The sequence below is a fragment of the Vipera berus genome (assembly GCF_964194415.1).
Source record: "Vipera berus genome assembly, chromosome: 2".
In the NCBI taxonomy this organism is placed as follows: Eukaryota; Metazoa; Chordata; class Lepidosauria; order Squamata; family Viperidae; genus Vipera; species Vipera berus.
Window position 1 is genome coordinate 286,469,315 of NC_138203.1, and position 20,321 is coordinate 286,489,635.

The following is a 20,321-nucleotide window of genomic DNA, read 5'->3' on the forward strand; positions in this document are numbered from 1 at the left end:
CTTGATAAGATAGAAAAATGTGGGTTAGATAGCATCCCAACGAGATGGATTCGTAGCTGGCTGACAGGCCGTACTCAGCGTGTGGTCCTCAATGGAACTGCATCTACACGGAAGGAAGTTTGTAGTGGGGTGCCCCAGGGCTCTGTTCTGGGCCCAGTGCTCTTCAACATCTTCATCAATGATTTGGATGAGGGGATAGATGGGGAACTCATCAAATTTGCAGACGACACCAAGCTGGCAGGAATAGCCAATACTCCAGAAGATAGGCTTAACATACAGAAGGATCTGGACAGACTCGAACACTGGGCACTATCTAACAAAATGGAATTCAATTGTGAAAAAAGTAAGGTTCTACATTTAGGCAGGAAAAAAATCAAATGCACAGGTATAGTATAGGTGGTACCTTGCTCAATAGTAGTAACTGTGAGAGAGATCTCGGAGTCCTAGTGGACAATCACTTAAATATGAGCCAGCAGTGTTCTGCAGCTGCCAAAAAAGCCAACACAGTGCTAGGCTGCATTAACAGAGGGACAGAATCAAGATCACGTGAAGTACTAATACCACTTTACAATGCCTTGGTAAGGCCACACCTGGAATACTGCATCCAGTTTTGGTCACCACGATGTAAAAAAGATGTCGAGACTCTAGAAAGTACAGAGAAGAGCAACAAAGATGATTGGGGGAGGCTAAAACATATAGGGAACGGTTGCTGGAATTGGGTATGTGTAGTTTAATGAAGAGAAGGGTGAGGGGTGACATGATAGCAGTGTTCCAATATCTCAGGGACTACCACAAAGAAGAGGGAGTCAAGCTATTCTCCAAAGCACCTGAAAGCAGGACAAGAAGCAACGGATGGAAACTGGTCAAGGAGAGAAGCAACCTAGAACTAAGGAGAAACTTCCTGACAGAACAACTAACCAGTGGAACAACCTGCCTCCAGAAGTGGTGAATGCTCCAAAACTGGAAGTTTTTAAGACGAGACTGGCCAGCCATTTGTCTGAAGTAGTATAGAGTTTCCTGCCTGAGCAGGGGGTTGGACTAGATGACCTCCAAGGTCCCTTCCAACTTATTATTTTTATCCCCTTTTGCGGCCTTCCAACAAGCAAAGTCAATGGGGAAGCCAGATTCACTTAACAACCATGCTGCTAACTTAACAACTGCAGTGATTCATTTAACAACTGCCGCAAAACAGGTCGTAAAATATGGCAAAACTCACTTAACACTTAGCAACATAAATTTTGGGGTCAATCATGCTTCCAAGCTGAGGACTGCCTTGATATGTGTGTGTGGTGTTTTTTTTGTGTGTGTGTGTGTGTACGAAGAGAGAATTTTTATGATTGTAAGCTGGGAGAGAGAGAACGAAAAACAAGTTATAAATTTAGTTCTTCAGAGAGATGTTTATGGAGGTTCTCAATCATCCAAGTCATGATTGTCCCAAAGGTACTTTTTCCAAAAGGCAAAGGGACTTTCTTGGTTTTTTTTTTCTTTGAAAACGTTTCGTTTCTCATCCAAGAAGCTGAATTGAACTGAAGAACTGAAGAAGATTCTTGGATGAGAAGAGAAACGTTTTCAAAGAAAAAAAAACCAAGCCAGTACAGTTGCCTTTTGGAAAACACCACCTTTGGTTCTTCAGAAGAGCCACAAGAGCAAAGATCATTTGGATGTGCTATTTTACCAGAAGGATGACCCAACTTTATGCTGCGCTTCTGAATCCTGCTTCACAGTATTTAGTACAATATTTATCCTGTTCCTCGGATGGGGAGACTTTCTCCTTCAGGATCCTTTGGAGAGAAGGTCATCTTTTCCAACACTTCTTGTCCACCAGAGGCTCAGTTTTGAATTGGTTGTCTATGGAGATTCTCAGTCATCCAGGTCATGGTCGTCCCAAAGGTGCTTTTTCGCGAGGCAACTGGACTTCCTTTTTTTTCTCTTCGAAGACGTTTCGCTTCTCATCCAAGAAGCTTCTTCAGCTTCTCCACCATCCACTCAGAGCTGAAGAACCTTCTTGGATGAGAAGTGAAACATCCTCAAAGAGAAAAAAGAAAGTCCAGTTGCCTCGTGAAAAAGCACCTTTGGGACTTTTGAATTGGTTCTTGACAGGTTCATCTATCGGAGACTCCATTTTCTCTGTATAGCCATTGAATCCAAGTTAAGGAGCTTAAGTCTCGCTCGGCCCAAAATAAACCACTTTCCAGCTTCTGTCTAGAGTGATTTCATGGAAAGGAGAAGCACTTAGCACCCTCTTCCCTCAGTAGAGCTGGCCAAAGCGGATGTTGTTTGGGAAGCCATTGGGGTTTTAGGTCCACCGTGCACCCCATTTCAACCCCGGATGCCAGTGGCTCAGAGGATGCAAACCGAGGCAGGTGGGAGATTTTTTTGCTGATCTTGGCCTAAAGGATGCTGAGTGTCTATGGAGATGCTGAGTCATCCAGGTGATAGTTGTCCCAAAGATGGTTTTCCACAAGGCAACTTTGTTTTTTCTTCTTTGCCGTAGTGGCGCAGTGCTTAGAATGCAGCACTGCAGGCTAATTCTGCTGTTTGCTGGCTGCCAGCAGTTCGGCAGTTCGATTCTCACCGGCTCAAGGTTGACTCAGCCTTCCATCCTTACGAGGTCGGTAAAATGAGGAGCCAGATTGTTGTTGACTCACTGGAGAAGAGCCTAATGCTGGGAAAGATTGAGGGCAAGAGAAGAAGGGGACGACAGAGAATGAGGTGGCTGGATGGAGTCACTGAAGCAGTAGGCGTGAGCTTAAATGGACTCCAGAAGATGGTAGAGGACAGGAAGGCCTGGAGGAACGTTGTCCATAGGGTCGCGATAGGTCGGACACGACTTCGCAGCTAACAACAACAACAGATTGTTGGGGGTAAGATGTAAACTACTTAGAGAGGGCTGTGAAACACTGTGAAGTAATATATAAGTCTAAGTGCTATTGCTATTGCTACTGAAGACATCAGAGATTCAAAATAAAGCAGACTCAATCAGAATATAGCTGGAAGGGACCTTGGAGGTCTTCTAGTCCAGCCTCCTGCTCAAGCAGGAGACCCCTATACTGTTTCAGACAAGTGACTATCCAGTCTTTTCTTTAAAACCTCCAGTGATAAAACACCAGGGCTTTTTTTGTCATAGAACGCTCAGAACGGAGTTCCGGCACCTTTTTTGGATAGAACCTTATAGGGTAGGCAAGGCGGGTTGTATGACATGTGTGAGTTCCGGCACCTTTTTCTTTTACAAAAAAAGCACTGTAAAACACCCACAACTTTTGGTGGCAAGCTGTTCCACTGGTTAATTGTCCTCACTGTTAGAAAGTTTCTCCTTAATTCCAGATTGCCTTTCTCCTTGATTAATTTCCATCTGTTGTTTCTTGTCTTGCCTTCTGGTGCTTTGGAAAATAAATTGACACCTCACCCCACCCCGTCTTTTTGACAGCCTCTCTCTCTCTCTCTTTCAAAAAAAAAAAAAGCTCTTCCACACCATCCAGTCAGAGCTGAAGAAGCTTCTTGGATGATAACACAATAGATAACATAGTTGGAAGGGACCTTGAAGGTCATCTAGTCCAACCCCACCTACCCCCGCCCTAGCAGGAGACCCTACCATTTCTGACAGATGGCAGTCCAGTCGCTGGCCTGGAAGAGAGACGTTTTCAAAGAATAAAAAAAACCCCAAGAAAGTCCAGGTGCCTCGTGAATAAAAAAAAAGCACCTTTGGGGACAAAAGAGGTTAATTACTGCAGGTTCGCATCCCACCAGGCTCAAGGTTGACTCAGCCTTCCATCCTTCCGAGGTAGGTAAAATGAGGACCCAGATTGTTGGGGGCAATTAAGCTGACTTTGTAATAATGCCGCTTGGGGGGGGGGGGCGAAAGCCCTAATAAGCAGGCATATGCATAGAATGAAGGCTACTGCTAAGCTTGTAAGCCGCCCTGAGTCTTCGGAGAAGGGCGGGATATAAATGGAATTAAAATAAAAATAAATAAATAAAATAAAATAAATAAGATTTATTATGACTTGCCTTGCAAGTCATTTATTATGACTTGCCTTGGTGGAGCAGTGGGCTAATGCCTCCTTAAGTAACACCAGCTGCCTGCAATTAGTGCAGGTTCGCATCCCACCAGGCTCAAGGTTGACTCAGCCTTCCATCCTTCCGAGGTAGGTAAAATGAGGACCCAGATTGTTGGGGGCAATTAAGCTGACTTTGTAATAATGCCGCTTGGGGGTGTGTGTGTGAAAGCCCCAACAAGCAGGCATATACATAGAATGAAGGCTACTGCTAAGCTTGTAAGCCGCCCTGAGTCTTCGGAGAAGGGCGGGATATAAATGGAATTAAAATAAAATAAATAAATAAAATAAAATAAATAAGATGCAGGTGGCGCCCGCGGGCGCTCGCTTGCAAGACGAACAAAAGTGAATCTCTCCCCCCCCCCTCATTCACGGAGTAGGGGGGAGACTGAAGCCACGCCTCTGGAAGAGAGGGTGGAGCAAGCAGCTGCCATTCAAGCGGAGGATACCCCACCAAAGGGGCAGTTACAAGGGCGTCCGGGCGGACCACGCGAGGAGGCGCCGCCCGGAGAGGGCGGAGGAATCGCGGTCAGGCAAGGCGATGGCGGCGCTGGGCATCTCCCCGGAGCAGCTGGAGCGCAGGCTGGCCGAAGCCGAGGCGCTGCTGGCGGCGCGCGTCTCCCAGCCGGTCCAGGCTCGCTGGCGCTGGGCGGTGAAGCTGGACGAGCCGCCGGACCTGGAGCGCTTCTGCGCGCAGCTCAGCCAAGCCCGGCGAAGCCGGGAGACTCTGCTAGCCCGGGACGCGGCGCTGTCGGAGGCCGAGCAGGAGCGGCTGCAGGGCTTGCTGCGGCTGGAGATGGCGCTCCTGCGCGGCATCCAAGCGCTGGGCGCGGGCCCGGCCGCCACACCGGGACGGAGGCGCAGAAGGAAGGCCGGCGGGGCGGCGCTGCTGGGGCTGGCGGCCGAGCTGGAAGGAGCGGAGGGACCAGACCTGTCCGGGAGCGCCGCGCTCGCTCTGCAGGCGCTGCCGGAGAAGGCGCTGCGCCTGGCTCGGAGGAGAGCGCCCAGCTGCCCGGCTCCAGAGCTGGAGACCGCCGGGCGGGCAGGTCCGCTGGAGTTGGTGGTGAAGGAGGAAGAGGATGATGATGATGATGGTGATGAAGATGAGGTTCCAAATGGGACCGTGCCAAAAGTCTCCCTGGAGGAGGCGGGACTGGGGCACAGGTCCCCCCCAGAGAGGACCCCGAAAAATCCCCATCAGGAGCATCTTGCGCCAGGAAAGATGGTGCCCACTGCCCTGGCGAAGGAGGCATCTGGGCTGCAAGTGGAGATGGACGCCCCCTGTTTGAAGGACGTCCCATGGAGGGAGAACTGCACAAGAGGCCGCCACCAGGATCATCTTGCGCCCGGAAAGATGGTGCCCGCTGACTTCAATTCTGACCTTCCGAAGGAGGCCTGTGGACTACAGGTGGAGATGGAGGCTCCCTCTTGGAAGGATGCTCCATGGAGGAAAGTGGAAGGCCTTCAGAATGTTCTCTGTGAAACAACCCGGAGGAGAACGGGTGGGCTGCCATCCGGCTTGTGGGAGCAGGGCCCTCGGAAGATGTGCAGCCATCTCCACCAGCTTTGCTGCCAGTGGCTGCAACCCGAAAAGAACACCAAGGGTCAGATGCTGGACCTGGTGATCCTGGAGCAATTCCTGGCTATCCTGCCCACGGAGATGGAGAGCTGGGTACGGGAGTGCGGAGCAGAGACCAGTTCCCAGGCGGTGGCCCTGGCCGAAGCTTTCCTCCTGAGCCAGATGGAGGAAAAGGCAGACGTTCAGGTGAGAGACCTTCAGCTGGCAAGTTTAAAGTGGGATATGAAAGAATAACCATATGTTGGGATTCTTAACAGTCAGCTGGTCTTTTGCCTCAAAGACTCTCTAAAGGAACGGCTCTCTAAAAGGAATGCAAATGACCAGCTGTCTGCAAGGAATATAAATCCTTCTGTTGTTGTTGTTTGTTGTTAGCTGCGAAGTCGTGTCCGACCCATCGCGACCCTATGGACAACATTCCTCCAGGCCTTCCTGTCCTCTACCATCTTCTGGAGTCCATTTAAGCTCACGCCTACTGCTTCAGTGACTCCATCCAGCCACCTCATTCTCTGTCGTCCCCTTCTTCTATTGCCCTCGATCTTTCCCAGCATTAGGCTCTTCTCCAGTGAGTCCTTCCTTCTCATTAGGTGGCCAAAGTACTTGAGTTTTAGCTTCAGGATCTGGCCTTCTAAAGAGCAGTCAGGATTGATCTCCTCTAGGACTGACCGGTTTGATCGCCTTGCGGTCCAAGGGACTCGCAGGAGTCTTCTCCAGCACCACAGTTCAAAGGCCTCAATTCTTTGGCGCTCAGCCTTTCTTATGGTCCAACTTTCACTGCCATACGTTGCAACTGGGAAGACCATAGCCTTGACTATACGCACTTTTGTTGACAGGGTGATGTCTCTGCTTTTTAGTGTGCTGTCTAGATTTGCCATGGCTTTCCTTCCCAGGAGCAAGCGTCTTTTAATTTCTTGGCTACAGTCCCCATCTGCAGTGATCTTGGAGCCCAGGAAAATAAAATCTGTCACTACCTCCATTTCTTCCCCATCTATTTGCCAGGAATTGAGAGGGCCAGATGCCATGATCTTGGTTTTCTTAATGTTAAGTTTCAACCCAAGTTTTGCACTCTCCTTCTTCACCTGCAACAAGAGGCTCTTTAGTTCTTCTTCACTTTCTGCCATTAGAGTGGTATCATCTGCGTATCTTAGGTTGTTAATGTTTCTTCCAGCAATCTTAATTCCAACTTTTGATTCATCTAGCCCTGCCTTTCTCATGATGTGCTCTGCATATAAGTTAAATAGGCAGGGCGACAGTATACAGCCTTGCCGGACTCCTTTCCCAATTTTGAACCAATCAGTGGTTCCGTGTCCAGTTCTCACTGTTGCTTCTTGACCCGCATATAGGTTTCTCAAGAGACAAATAAGATGGTCTGGTACTCCCATCTCTTTAAGAACTTGCCACAGTTTGTTATGATCCACACAATCAAAGGCTTTAGCATAGTCAATGAAGCAGAAGTAGATGTTTTTCTGGAACTCCCTAGCTTTCTCCATGATCCAGCGTATGTTGGCAATTTGATCTCTAGTTCCTCTGCCTCTTCGAAATCCTGCCTGCACTTCTGGTAGTTCTCGATCCACATACTGCTGAAGTCTAGCTTGTAGGATTTTAAGCATGACTTTACTAGCATGAGAAATGAGTGCAATGGTGCGATAGTTTGAACATTCTTTGGCACTGCCTTTCTTTGGAATTGGAATGTAAACTGATCTTTTCCAATCCTGTGGCCATTGTTGAGTTTTCCAAATTTGCTGGCAAATTGAGTGTAGCACTTTTACTGCATTGTCTTTTAAGATTTTGAATAGCTCAGCTGGAATACTGTCACTTCCACTAGCTTTGTTGTTGCTCAGCTTTTCTAAGGCCCACTTCACTTCACATTCTAGGATGTCTGGCTCGAGGTCAGTGACCACCTCATTGTGATTATCAGGGACGTTAAGCTCATTCTTGTATAGTTCTTCTGTGTAATTTTGCCACCTCTTCTTAATCTCTTCTGCCTCTGTTAGGTCCCTGCCATTTTGGTCCTTTATCATGCCCATTTTTGCATTAAACGTTCCCTTCATTTCTCCAATTTTCTTGAAAAGATCTCTGGTCCTCCCTATTCTATTATTTTCTTCTATTTCTTTGCACTGTTCATTTAAGAAGGCATTCTTATCTCTTCTAGCTATTCTCTGGAATTCTGCATTCAATTGGGTGTATCTTTCTTTTTCTCCCTTGCCTTTCGCTTCCCTCCTTTCCTCAGCTATTTGCAAAGCTTCCTCAGACAGCCATTTTGCTTTCTTGCATTTCTTTTTCTTTGGGATGGTTTTGGTTGCTACCTGTTGTACAATGTCGCGAACCTCTGTCCATAGTTCTTCAGGCACTCTGTCTATCAGATCTAATTCCTTAAATCTATTTGTCACCTCTACTGTATATTCAACAGGGATATGATTTAATTCATACCTGAGTGGCCTAGTGCTTTTCCCTACTTTCTTCAGTTTAAGCCTAAACTTTGCAAGGAGAAGCTCATGGTCTGAGCCACAGTCAGCTCCTGGTCTTGTTTTTACTGACTGTATAGAGCTTCTCCATCTTTGGCTGCAGAGCATATAGTCAATCTGATTTCTGTGTTGACCATCTGGTGATGTCCATGTGTAGAGCCGTCTCTTGGGTTGTTGGAAAAGAGTGTTTGCTATGACCATTGTATTCTCTTGACAGAATTCTATCAGCCTGTGCCCTGCTTCATTTTGCACTCCAAGGCCAAACTTGCCTGTTATTCCAGTTATCTTTTGGCTTCCTACTTTAGCATTCCAATCCCCCATGATGATAAGAACATCATTTTTTGGTGTTAGTTCTATAAGGTGCTGTAGTGCTTCATAGAACTGGTCAATTTCATCCTCTTCAGCACTGGTGGTTGGGGCATAGACCTGGACTACTGTGATATTGAATGGTTTGCCTTGGATTCGAACTGAGATCATTCTGTCATTTTGAGGATTGTATCCCAGTATTGCTTTTCCTACTCTTTTATTGACTATGAAGGCTACTCCATTTCTTCTGAAGGATTCTTGCCCACAGTAGTATACCTGATGGTCATCTGAATTAAATTCACCCATTCCTGTCCATTTTAGTTCGCTGATACCTAAGATGTCAATGTTCAGTCTTGTCATCTCTTGTTTGACCACGTCCAGTTTTCCTTGATTCATGGATCTTACATTCCAGGTTCCTATGGAGAAAAAATCTTTACAGCATCGGACTTTCCTTTCACCACCAGACATATCCACAGCTGAGCGTCCTTTCGGCTTTGGCCCAGTCGCTTCATTCTTTCTGGCGCTACTAGTACTAGCCCTCTGCTCTTCCCCAGTAGCATATTGGACACCTTCCGACCTGAGGGGCTCATCTTCCAGCGTCATATCGTTTTGCCTTTTGGTACTGTCCATAGGGTTTTCATGGCAAAGATACTGGAGTGGTTTGCCATTTCCTTCTCCAGTGGATCACGTTTTGTCAGAACTCTCTGCTATGACCTGTCCGTCTTGGGTGGCCCTGCACGGCATAGCTCATAGCTTCATTGAATTACGCAAGCCCCTTCGCCACGACAAGGCAGTAATCCATGAAGGGGATAAATCCTTCTATATTCCTTCTATTCCCCACCATCCAGTCAGAGCTGAAGAAGCTTCTTTGGTGAGAAGCAAAACGTCTTCAGAGAAAAAAAAAAAAAAAAACAAGAAAGTCCAGTTGCTTCCTGAAAAAAGTATCTTGGGATAACCATGAACTGGAATCTCTGTAGACATTCTCTTACTTGCACTTCTTTGCTTCTCCAGATCCTCCATTTCCAGAGGCCGGACTTGAAGTCCATCTCTATGATCCCTGAGGAAAGGAGGGATCTTCCAGATCCTTCCCAGGAGTTGCCTTTCAGGAGGATCTTCCATGAAGATCAAAGTCAAGACGCCTCCTGCGGTAAGAGAAGTTTCCTCAGGGAGAAAGCTGTTGTATCTCGTTATTTTGGTTCTCCTTTGCTTCCCTATGTTAGTAATGAAGTGTCTTAAAATTCTGCTTGTGTCACTTTTTATTCGCAGAGAATGGAAAGTCAATATTCGTAGATTCTTCTCCTTTTTCTGATGGAGTTGAAAAAACAGCTGAACTCCCAACTCAGGTATTATTTATTTTATTTTAATTTACTAGATTTGCATGCTGCCCATTTCGTTTAGAGCAGTGTTCCGCAACCTTTCTGGGTTGGCAGCCTTGAATGGGGGAGGGGGGAAAGAAGGGATGATTTTGTGGGAGGGGCAGGTGCATTTGTGTGCATGAGCACCTGCAACGTTCCCGGCGATGCTTGCACGAGTGAGACCACAAATGCCCACACGCGAGAGGGGCTGCGAACACCCGTGATGACGCGAGCCCAATGGAGCTCGCATTAATGGTACCATGAACGCCCACAAAGAAGCTCACGTTAGTAGGGGGCTCCAAACGCCCCCAAGGCTCGTGTGAGTGGGGCCGTAAATGCCCATGAGGCTTAATAATAATAATAATAAAGTTGGAAGGGACCTTGGAGGTCATCTAGTCCAACCCCCTGCTCAGGCAGGAAACCTTATACCATTTCAGACAAATGGCTGTCCAGTCTCTTCTTAAAAACCTCCAGTGTTGGAGCATTCACCACCTCTGGAGGCAGGTTGTTCCACTGGTTAATTGTTCTAACTGTCAGGAAGTTTCTCCTTAGTTCTAGGTTGCTTCTCTCCTTGACTAGTTTCCATCCGTTGCTTCTTGTCCTGCTTTCAGGTGCTTTGGAGAATAGCTTGACTCCCTCTTCTTTGTGGTAGCCCCTGAGATATTGGAACACTGCTATCATGTCACCCCTCACCCTTCTCTTCATTAAACTACACATACCCAATTCCAGCAACTGTTCCCTATATGTTTTAGCCTCCAGCCCCCTAATCATCTTGGTTGCTCTTCTCTGTACCCTTTCTAGAGTCTCGACATCTTTTTTACATCATGGTGACCAAAACTGGATGCAGTATTCCAGGTGTGGCCTTACCAAAGCATTGTAAAGTGGTATTAGTACTTCACGTGATCTTGATTCTATCCCTCTGTTAATGCCGCCTAGCACTGTGTTGGCTTTTTTGGCAGCTGCAGCACACTGCTGGCTCATATTGAAGTGATTGTCTGCTAAGACTCCGAGATCCCTCTCACAGTTACTACTATTGAGCAAGGTACCACCTATACTATACCTATGCATTTGATTTTTCCTGCCTAAATGTAGAACCTTACTTTTTTCACCATTGAATTTCATTTTGTTAGATAGTGCCCAGTGTTCGAGTCTGTCCAGATCCTTCTGTATCTTAAGCCTATCTTCTGGAGTATTGGCTATTCCTGCCAGCTTGGTGTTGTCTGCAAATTTGATGAGTTCCCCATCTTGAGCTTGAGCGAGTGGGGCCACAAATGCCCCGATGCTCGCAGCGCTGCTTGCACCAGTGGGGCTGTGCGCACACACACAGTCATACACTGGCCAGCCACTCGTGGCCCAGTGACAATTAGGCCAAGAACTGGTACTGGGCCTTGGCCCACAGGTTGGGGACCCCTAATCTGGAAGTAGGAGGACAAATGTCAGGGAAGATAAATATTTATGCGGTCTCTTGTTATGGGTTCTATATATAATACTGCTTGTTTGTAGCAACAGGAAATGGGGGTTCTGCTTCCGTAAGCTCCCACTTATATTTTAGCTCCCCTCTTAAAATTATTTTGAGTCTGACAAGCCAAAATTGGATTGAGTGTCATCCAAATATTGAATGACCCTCACTAATGTTTTAATGAGCTCTCTTGGAAAAATGTGAGAGGGGGGGAACAGGATTGATTCCTCAAGAGACCCTCAGTCCATTGGCTAACATTTTAGAGAAGATCCCAGCAACGCATGCTTCTGCACCTGGCAAGGCAAGATGTGAACCGGTGATATGCCTATCTGTGAATTGACCCAGAAAGATACTTTGGTTCATTCACAGAATGGTCATAAAAGTTGTGCAAGCAGAGTTTGTTTCATACAATGGCCATTTCCAAACAATGCTTCTGAGAGACCAATAAATAAAGGTAAAGGTAAAGGTTCCCCCGCACATACGTGCTAGTTGTTTCCAACTCTAGGGGCCGGTGCTCATCTCCGTTTCAAAGCCGAAGAGCCATCGCTTGTCCGAGGACGTCTCCGTGGTCATGTGGCCGGCATGATTAGACACCAAAGGCGCATGGAACGCTGGTACCTTCCCACTGTAGTGGTCCCTATTTTTCTACTTGCATTTTTACGTGCTTTCGAACTGTTAGGTTGGCAGAAGCTGGGACGAGTAACAGGTGCTCACTCTGTTACGTGGCACTTGGGATTCGACCCGCCAAACTGCCGACCTTCTGATCGACAAGCTCAGTGTCCTAACCCACTGAGCCACCACATCCCTTGGTGACCAATAAATGGCACTGTTTAATTATAACTTGCAGTCTTTTCATAGATTGAAACAGTTGGACTGATACCAAGGGAGATAGGTGTTTCCTTAAATATCTGGGTCCTTTGCTATATAGTGCTTTATAGGTCACAACAATTCAGTTCAAGTTTCCTACCCCCATAAGACCAGATAACACAGAACTGAACCATACCAAGAACCAGTTCTGCATTCTGAACCAGTTAAAACTTCTAGGTGGCAATGCAGGCCAGCCCCAAGTGTATGAGTGAGTGACTGAAGGGTGTCCATCCCAACGTGCATCGCTAAATGTGTAGGGAGATTTTCAGTCATCCAGGTCACAGTTGTCGCAAAGATGCTTTTTCACGAGGCAACTGGACTTTCTATTTTTTCTTTGAAGACATTTCGCTTCTCATCCAAGAAGCTTCTTCAGCTCTGACTGGATGGTGGGGGAATGGAAGGATTTATACTCCTTGCAGACAGCTGGTTGTTTGCATTCTTTTAGAGAGTTGTTGAGGCTATTTGGAAGTTTACCTGTGTCCACAAAGTCACCGAGTAGTGCAAATGTGTGTGGAGCCTTCTTGGCTGCAGATGTTTTCTGCCCTGTGTCCCTTCACTGTTGAAGAATGCAATAAAAGAATGCAAATGACCATCTGTCTGCAAGGAATATAATTCCTTCCATTCCCAGAAATTAATCCTAACAAGTGTCTGTCCCAAAGATGCGTTTTCACGAGGCAGGTGGACTTTCTTGTTTTTCTTTGAAGACGTTTTGCTTCTCATCCAAGAAGCTTCTTCAGCTCTGACTGAATGGTGGGGAATAGAAGGATTTATATTCCTTACAGAGAGCTGGTCATTTGCATTCTTTTACAGAGTGGTTGAGGCCACATGGAGGTTTATCTGTGTCATCAGGGTCACCTAAGTAGTGCAAATGTGTGTGGAGTCTTTTCTTTGAAGATGTTTCACTTCTCATCCAAGAAGCTTCTTGCATGAGAAGCGAAATGTCTTCAAAGAAAAACAAGAAAGTCCACCTGCCTCGTGAAAACGCATCTTTGGGACGACAGAAGGGCCTCGCAATCTAGGAAAAGATGTAAATGGTACACCAGTTGAAGTTCTGCGAAGTCCTTTCTGGTCATTGAGCAAGAGTCAGGTTGTGCACCAACCTTGAAAGGGGATGTGCCACCTCATCCAAGATCAGAGATGAAATATCTCCAGATCTGAGTGGCTGTGGCCTGAAACAGATCTAGATAATCTGTTTCCTCAGATATTGTGCTTCATCCACAAATGTTACAGCAGTCGAATGCTGTGAACTCTGTTTTTTTTCCACATCAGATTTTTAACCCTGCAGAACATGTCCCAAAGATGTTTTTCCAAAAGGCGACTGGACTTGGATTTTTTTTTCCTTGAAGACATTTCACTTCTCATCCAAGAAGCTTTTTCAGCTCAGTTCTTCACCCAACGTCTTGGATGAGAAGCGAAACGTCTTCAAGGAAAAAAATAAAAGTCCAGTTGCCTTTTGAAAAAAACACCTTTGGGACAACCATGACGCAGATGACTGAGAATCTCCATTGACATGCTGCAGAGCATGCCTATTTAATCCATTGCAACCCTTTGGGGATTCTAGAAACCAAAAAGGGAGAATTTATGACATTTTGTGGGGGGGGGCCCTGTTAAGCGAATAACTGCACTTACAAGAGCAAATGCCTGGTTTTTAAGTGGATTGCAATGGTCTTAAGGGTGAACCCATTGCTACGGATGCAGTTTTGTCGAAAACCGAAGTTAGGGCTGGTTTCTGGTAAAAACCATCATGAACCATGGTCACATGATTGCTGGATGCAGCAAATGGCAGTAAATGCAGCCATGTTGCTGTGGGCCCAACGTGTGGTCATGTGACCCTGTGGTGGTGGAGGCATGAGCATCAGAAGTGTAAATGTGGGTCGTACAGTAGGTCCCCTTTTTCAGGTAGGTTGTACCTTGTAAGTCAAGGCCTATCTGTAAATATCTCCAGATCTAGATGGTACGAACCAAAGCTTGACTGAAACAAATGTAAAGACTCCCTTTTCTTAGAGAATTAGCTTCATCCACAAATCTTGCTTCTCTCAAATGCTGTGAACTCTTGACAGTTTTTTTCACATCAGAAGGTGTCCATTTAACCCACTGCAAATCTTTGCTTTGGGATTCCGGAATCAAAAGGAGAGCATTTGCATAGAATCAGAATCAGAACAGAGCTGGAAGGGACCTTGGGAGGTCTGCTAGTCCAGCCCCCTGCTCAAGCAGGAGACCCTATACCAGTGGCTGTCTGGTCTTTTCTTAAAACCTCCAGGGTTGGAGCACCCACAACTTCTGAAGGCAAGCTGTTCCACTGATTAATTGTTCTCACCTTAGGAAGTTTCTCCTTAATTCCAGGTTGCTTCTCTCCTTGATTAGTTTCCATCCACTGCTACTTTTTCCTGCCTTCAGGTGCTTTGGAGAATAGGTTGACTCCCTCTTCTTTGCGGCAACCTCACAAATACGGGAATACTGCTATCATGTCCCCCTTAGTCTTTCTTTTCTCTTGATTAGCGAAACCCAAATCCTGCAACTTTCATTCATATGTTTTAGTCTCCAGACCTTTAATCATTCATTCATTCATTCATTCTTAAATTAAATTAAATTAAATTTGGTTGCTCATAGGGGTACGCCTTTTTTTGCAGGTTCTTGTCTCTTTAGAAGAGGTGTCTGTGTGTTTCTCTGAGGAGGAATGGTCTCGGCTAGATCCTGTTCAGAAAGACCTGCACAGAGAAGTTATGCTGGAGAACTCCACAAATGTGGCCTTTTTGGGTAAGGCCCCCTATCTTGTCCTCAGATGCTTAGAAAAAATATTTATGAATAAATGGAGCCACTTATTTTTCTCTTTGCAAAAGTTCATAAAATGATCTTACCTGGCTAAGAAAAGGAGGGGATCTATCACCTTACAGTTGGAAAAAGTCATTTAATGATACTAGATGATGTCTCTGTGCCCCAGATTCCTCCCTCTTTTCACCGTAAACTTGTTCTTTTCCCAGTTAATAGCAAATATTTCAAGATAAGCAAAAACATTTTATAAACTTCTTTTCCTTGATTCCTCACTTTCTTAAATGGAATTCCAGCTGTGAGTAGAATTCCGGAAGTAAAATTAATTTATTGAGTAAAAGGTGTAACAGCATAAAGGCAGTGGTGGGATTCAAATATGTGTGGATGCCACTTCCGGAAATCCGTTCTGGGCCTGGGCAACAAAAAATTAGCTACTGGTTCTGCCGAATTGGTGCGAAGCAGCTGAATCCCACCACTGCATAAAGGTATACTCCTTTATTTAGAATAGAATAGAATAGAATAGAATAGAATAGAATAGAATAGAATAGAATAGAATAGAATAGAATAGAATAGAATAGAATAGAATAGAATAACAGTTGGAAAGGATCTTGGAGGTCTTCTAGTCTAACCCCCTGCTTAGGCACAAATGGATTTTGTGACAGTTTAAGAAGCTCATAAAATAGAAGTGTTTTATTATTATACCATGCAGTTTTCTAATATGACGATTATAACGACCTGTCACTCAAAGACCAACTTTTGTAAGGCTTTGACCAGAGTATTTAATGTTGGTCAGCAGGACACCTTTCAAAACAGTGGAGAATCCTTGGCAGATTTTCACTAGGAAATTCACACTTTACTATGCTATGAATTAGTTTGCTTCCTCTACCTTGCCTCAATTTCCATTCATTCTTTTTTCTCTTAAGGAAATAATGTTCAAGAGAACAAGGAAGCCTTCCAAATGTTCAGGGACGAAGAGAGAAGAGCGGAGTTTTCATACCCAATGGAAATAACAGAAAACAAAAGAAATCTTTCAAAAGATGGGAGTCAGAGGAACTCAACATTCCCATCCATTGAAATTCAAGACTTTCTTCCCAAAGGAGATCAGAAAGAAAAACTAAAAGTGGAAAATGGGGAAACATTTGAAGAGAGCTTAGATTTATATGAACATTACACAATTCACATTAAAGAAGAGGATCTATGCCAAGAGGTTAAAAAAAGCTACAGTTGGACTTCTGGCATTTCTTTATGTGGAGAAGCCAAAATGAGAAATAAAGCATATAAAAATACAGAGAATGGAAAGCATTTAAGTGGGAGCACTTCTCTTGTTCCCAGTGAAAGGACTGACTTGGGGGAAAAACCGTATAAATGCACGGAATGTGGAAAGAGTTTCAGCCAGCGTGGTAATCTCAATTCCCACAAAAAAATCCACACCGAGGAGAAACCTTATAAATGTGACGAGTGTGGAAAGAGCTTCACTCAGAAGGTCAATCTTAACTCCCATAAAATGATTCACACAGGGGAGAAACCATATAGGTGTGAAGAGTGCGGAAAGAGTTTTACCCAAAATATTCAATTGACTTCGCATCAGAGAATCCATACAGGGGAAAAGCCATATACATGCATGGAGTGTGGGAAAAGCTTCAGGTGGAGCACTCAGCTGACTTCCCATCAAAGAATCCACACAGGAGAGAGACCATATAAATGCATGGAATGTGGGAAGACCTTCAGTGAGAGCAGCTCCCTTACTTTCCACAAGAGGATCCACACAGGGGAAAAACCATATAATTGCAAGGAATGTGGGAAGAGCTTCAGCATGAGCAGTTCGCTTACCTACCATAGAAGGATCCACACAGGGGAAAAGCCATATAAGTGTATGGAATGTGGGAAGAGCTTTACGCAGAACATTCAACTTACTTCTCATAAAATGATCCATACCGGGGAGAAGCCATACAAATGCACCGAGTGTGGCAAAAGCTTCAATACAACCAGCAACCTTGCCTGTCACAAAAGAATCCACACTGGGGAGAAACCATACAAATGTACAGAGTGTGGAAAGGGTTTTACTCAAAATATTCAACTCACATCCCATATAAGGATTCACACGGGGGAGAAACCGTATGAATGTAAAGAGTGCGGAAAGAGCTTTACTCAAAAGATTCAACTTACCTCTCATAAAAGGATCCACACGGGGGAGAAACCATATAAGTGCAGGAAATGTGGAAAGAGCTTCCGCAATAACGGGTCCCTCACTCTTCATGAAAGGATCCACACTGGAGAGAAACCGTATACATGCATGGAGTGTGGAAAAAGCTTCAGCCGGGGCAGTCATTTTGCTTCCCATAAAACAATCCACACAGGGGAAAAGCCACATAAATGCCTCGAGTGTGGAAAAAGTTTCCGTGAAAACACTTCTCTTACTATTCATAAAAGGATCCACACGGGGGAGAAGCCATATAAATGCTTGGAATGTGGAAAGAGGTTCCGTGAAAATGGGTCATTTACCTCCCATAAAAGAATCCACACAGGGGAGAGGCCATATAAATGCATGGAGTGTGGAAAGAGCTTCACGACCAGCAGTAATCTTACATCCCATATGAGGATCCATTTAGGTATGAATATATTATATATATGTAATTATATGTTATATTATTATATTATATATTATATATATATTATATATATATATATATATATATATTATATTATATTATATATTATATATATATTATATATATTATATTATATATTATATTATATATTATATAATGTATTTTCCTGTAAAGGTACTTTTCTCACTGTGAAGTTCTGATTGAAAACTATGTGAGTGTCCAAAAAGTATAGCCAAAAAAGTACAATCAAAATTGCTTGTTTCTTTTGTTTATGGTGACTCTCAGTCATCCAGGTCATGGTTGTCCCAAAAGTGCTTTTTCAGGAGGCAACTGGACTTGTTTTTCTTTGAAGACGTTTTGCTTCTCATCCAAGAAGCTTCTTCAGCTCTGACTAGATGGTGGGGAGTGGAAGAATTTATATTCCTTGCGGACAGCTGGTCATTTGCATTCTTTTAGAGAGTCATTGATGCCATTTGGAGGTTTACCTCTGTCCTCAGGGTCACTTGAGTAGTGCATATGTGTGTGGAGCCTTTTTGGCTGCAGGATGTTTTCTGCCCTGTGTCCTTTCACTGTTGAAGACAGGCGCAGGTTGTTGGGGATGACTCTGTGTTGTCTGCATCTCAAACTGAAGTGCAAACAGTTCCTGTAGTCTACAGTGTTTTCTGGAAATCCGATCATACTTCCATACCATTTGAAGGGTCTTCATCCCAAAGTGCATAGCTAAATGTGAGATATCCTGTACATGGTGCGGGAATGTGAATGGATTTCCAGAAAACATATATCACACAGTTATGGTTGCCCTTTTTAAAAAAGGTTTTATCATTTTTACAGTTCCAACCATGTGGCATATCAATAAGAGAAAATCCTTTTTTCAGAAGTTTGGAGTTGAAGATGCTTGGAATGTCCAGTTTTGCTTCAAAAACCAGTATAACTGCCATTTTATTCATCTTTGGATAAATTTGAAATTGTGTACTATTTCGATTAATTGAAATGGTGTGATACATTGAATCTCATATATGGTATCTTGGTAGTTTGTGCTTTACATTTCTAATAAGTTTTTTTTCTTTTTGTCCCAAGTAAGAGATATGCAGGAGAATGAGAACAAAAAGAAGTCAAACTGGTTGACATCGCAAATAGTGAAACATGAAATGAGAGAAGAGAGATTTGGAAGTCCTGGGGAATCAAAATAGAGAAAATGGAAAGAAGGGATACTTTTCAAAGAACATTGGCAGACATTCTGAAGATGTGGCCCAGAAGTTTCTACTGGTCTGATAAGATCACAGAAGAACAAGAACAGAATTGCCTTTTGCAGTTATTTTTGTGCGGAACAAAAATCAAAGAGAAATTAGACTCCCACAGAGTGGAACTGAGGCTAGAGGCAACCAGAATGAAGACAGATAGCAAGGAACAATTTTAGCAGTAGGGCCATTTCTGCCTTTCTGTAGTGTGACAAGAACCAGAACAAAAATGACGTTAAAATAATATTAAAATAGTCGAAGACACTTGTTACATGTCTATGGAGTTTCTCAGTCATTCAGGTCATAGTTGTCCCAAAGGTGCTTTTTCAGGAGGCAACTGGATTTTCTTGTTTTTCTTTAAAAAAATTTGTTTCTTATCCAAGAAGCTTCTTCAGCTCTGACTGGATGGTGGGGAATGGAAGGATTTATACTCCTTGCAGACAGCTGGTCATTTGGATTCTTTTAGAGAGTCATTGAGGCCACCTGAGTAGTGTAAATGTGTGTGGAGCCTTCTTGGCTCCAGGATGTTTTCTGCCATGTCCCTTCACTGTTGAACAATGCAATAAAAGTATGCAAATGACCACCTGTCTACAAGAAATATAAATCCTTCCATTTTCCACCAACCAGTCAGAGCTGAAGAAGCTTCTTGGATGAGAAGCGAAATGTCTTCAAAGAAAAACAAGAAAGCCCAGTTGCCTCATGAAAAAGCATATTTGAGACACTTGTTAGGATTAATTTCTGGTCAGTATGTCTCAGTTTAGTCACACTGGAAATCTAGAGATCTGACAAATATTGTAAATAAATAATATGAATAATTTTTGGAAAGCCATTGGAGCCTGAAGGTTTTGGAGTTGGGGTTGGCTTGAATGTGTTTTCTCAAAGAGCGCTTGGCCACATTTGCTGCTCAAACTGGATAAAAGCCACTGGTTTGTTCAGTATCATCAGTATTTTTATCACATTAAATTTGCAGAAGAGCAGTTTAAAAAATAATCACCAAACTCAAAGAAATACAGATGAAAGGAATAGCCTGAAATGAATGGGCTTCCCACAACTGTAACCACTATACTCTTAGTTTTTATTTTTGTAGCTTTAAACATGCCTTTTTGGTTGCTATTTTATGGGCATTTCCTTTTTTGTTCTTTGCTATGATATCATCTCTGCTTTCTTTTACATCCAAAAACAGATAATTTCTTCAAAGTTGGTTATTTTCCCCTGCATCTTCTGCTTTCTACTCTGAACAATACTGGTAAGCTTCCCTCCTATTCCCATAATCTATTCCAACCCCTCCTACAATAAAAAGCTCTCCTCTTTCCATTGCAGGTCACCTGCATTGCATGCAGAATCCAGCAGGGGGCTACCTCTATATACTTGCCAGAGCCTCCAAAGGAAAGCAATGCACCTGAGCATTTGCTTCCTGGAAAGCATATGATCCTTCCTCCTTGGCTTATCCAGAGGATGCCCAGGAATGTGTGACATCCTGAATGTCTTACCTTTCTAGGACTTTGTGCTCACTTGTGATAACCCTTTCAGCACTGCTGAAGGCAGTGAGGTTGCAGGGAAAGTTTTGCCAAGAGGGTGGTTCCTACATGACTGTTCAGTTGTGGGAAGAAAAAACAAAGGGG

General features: G+C 44.2%; 1 protein-coding gene across 1 annotated transcript; it reads left to right on the forward strand.

The window, feature by feature from the left end:
• Nucleotides 1-4,596: 4,596 nt before the first annotated feature.
• On the forward strand, nt 4,597-18,901 carry LOC308663059 (uncharacterized protein; the record flags this gene model as incomplete). Its single annotated transcript, XM_081319203.1, has 6 exons — nt 4,597-5,820; nt 9,414-9,549; nt 9,669-9,745; nt 14,714-14,840; nt 15,776-17,461; nt 18,539-18,901. 6 exons carry the CDS (start codon nt 4,597-4,599, stop codon nt 18,649-18,651), a joined length of 3,363 nt encoding a protein of 1,120 aa, XP_081175329.1. The 3' UTR covers nt 18,652-18,901.
• Between the last annotated feature and the right edge of the window lie 1,420 nt (nt 18,902-20,321).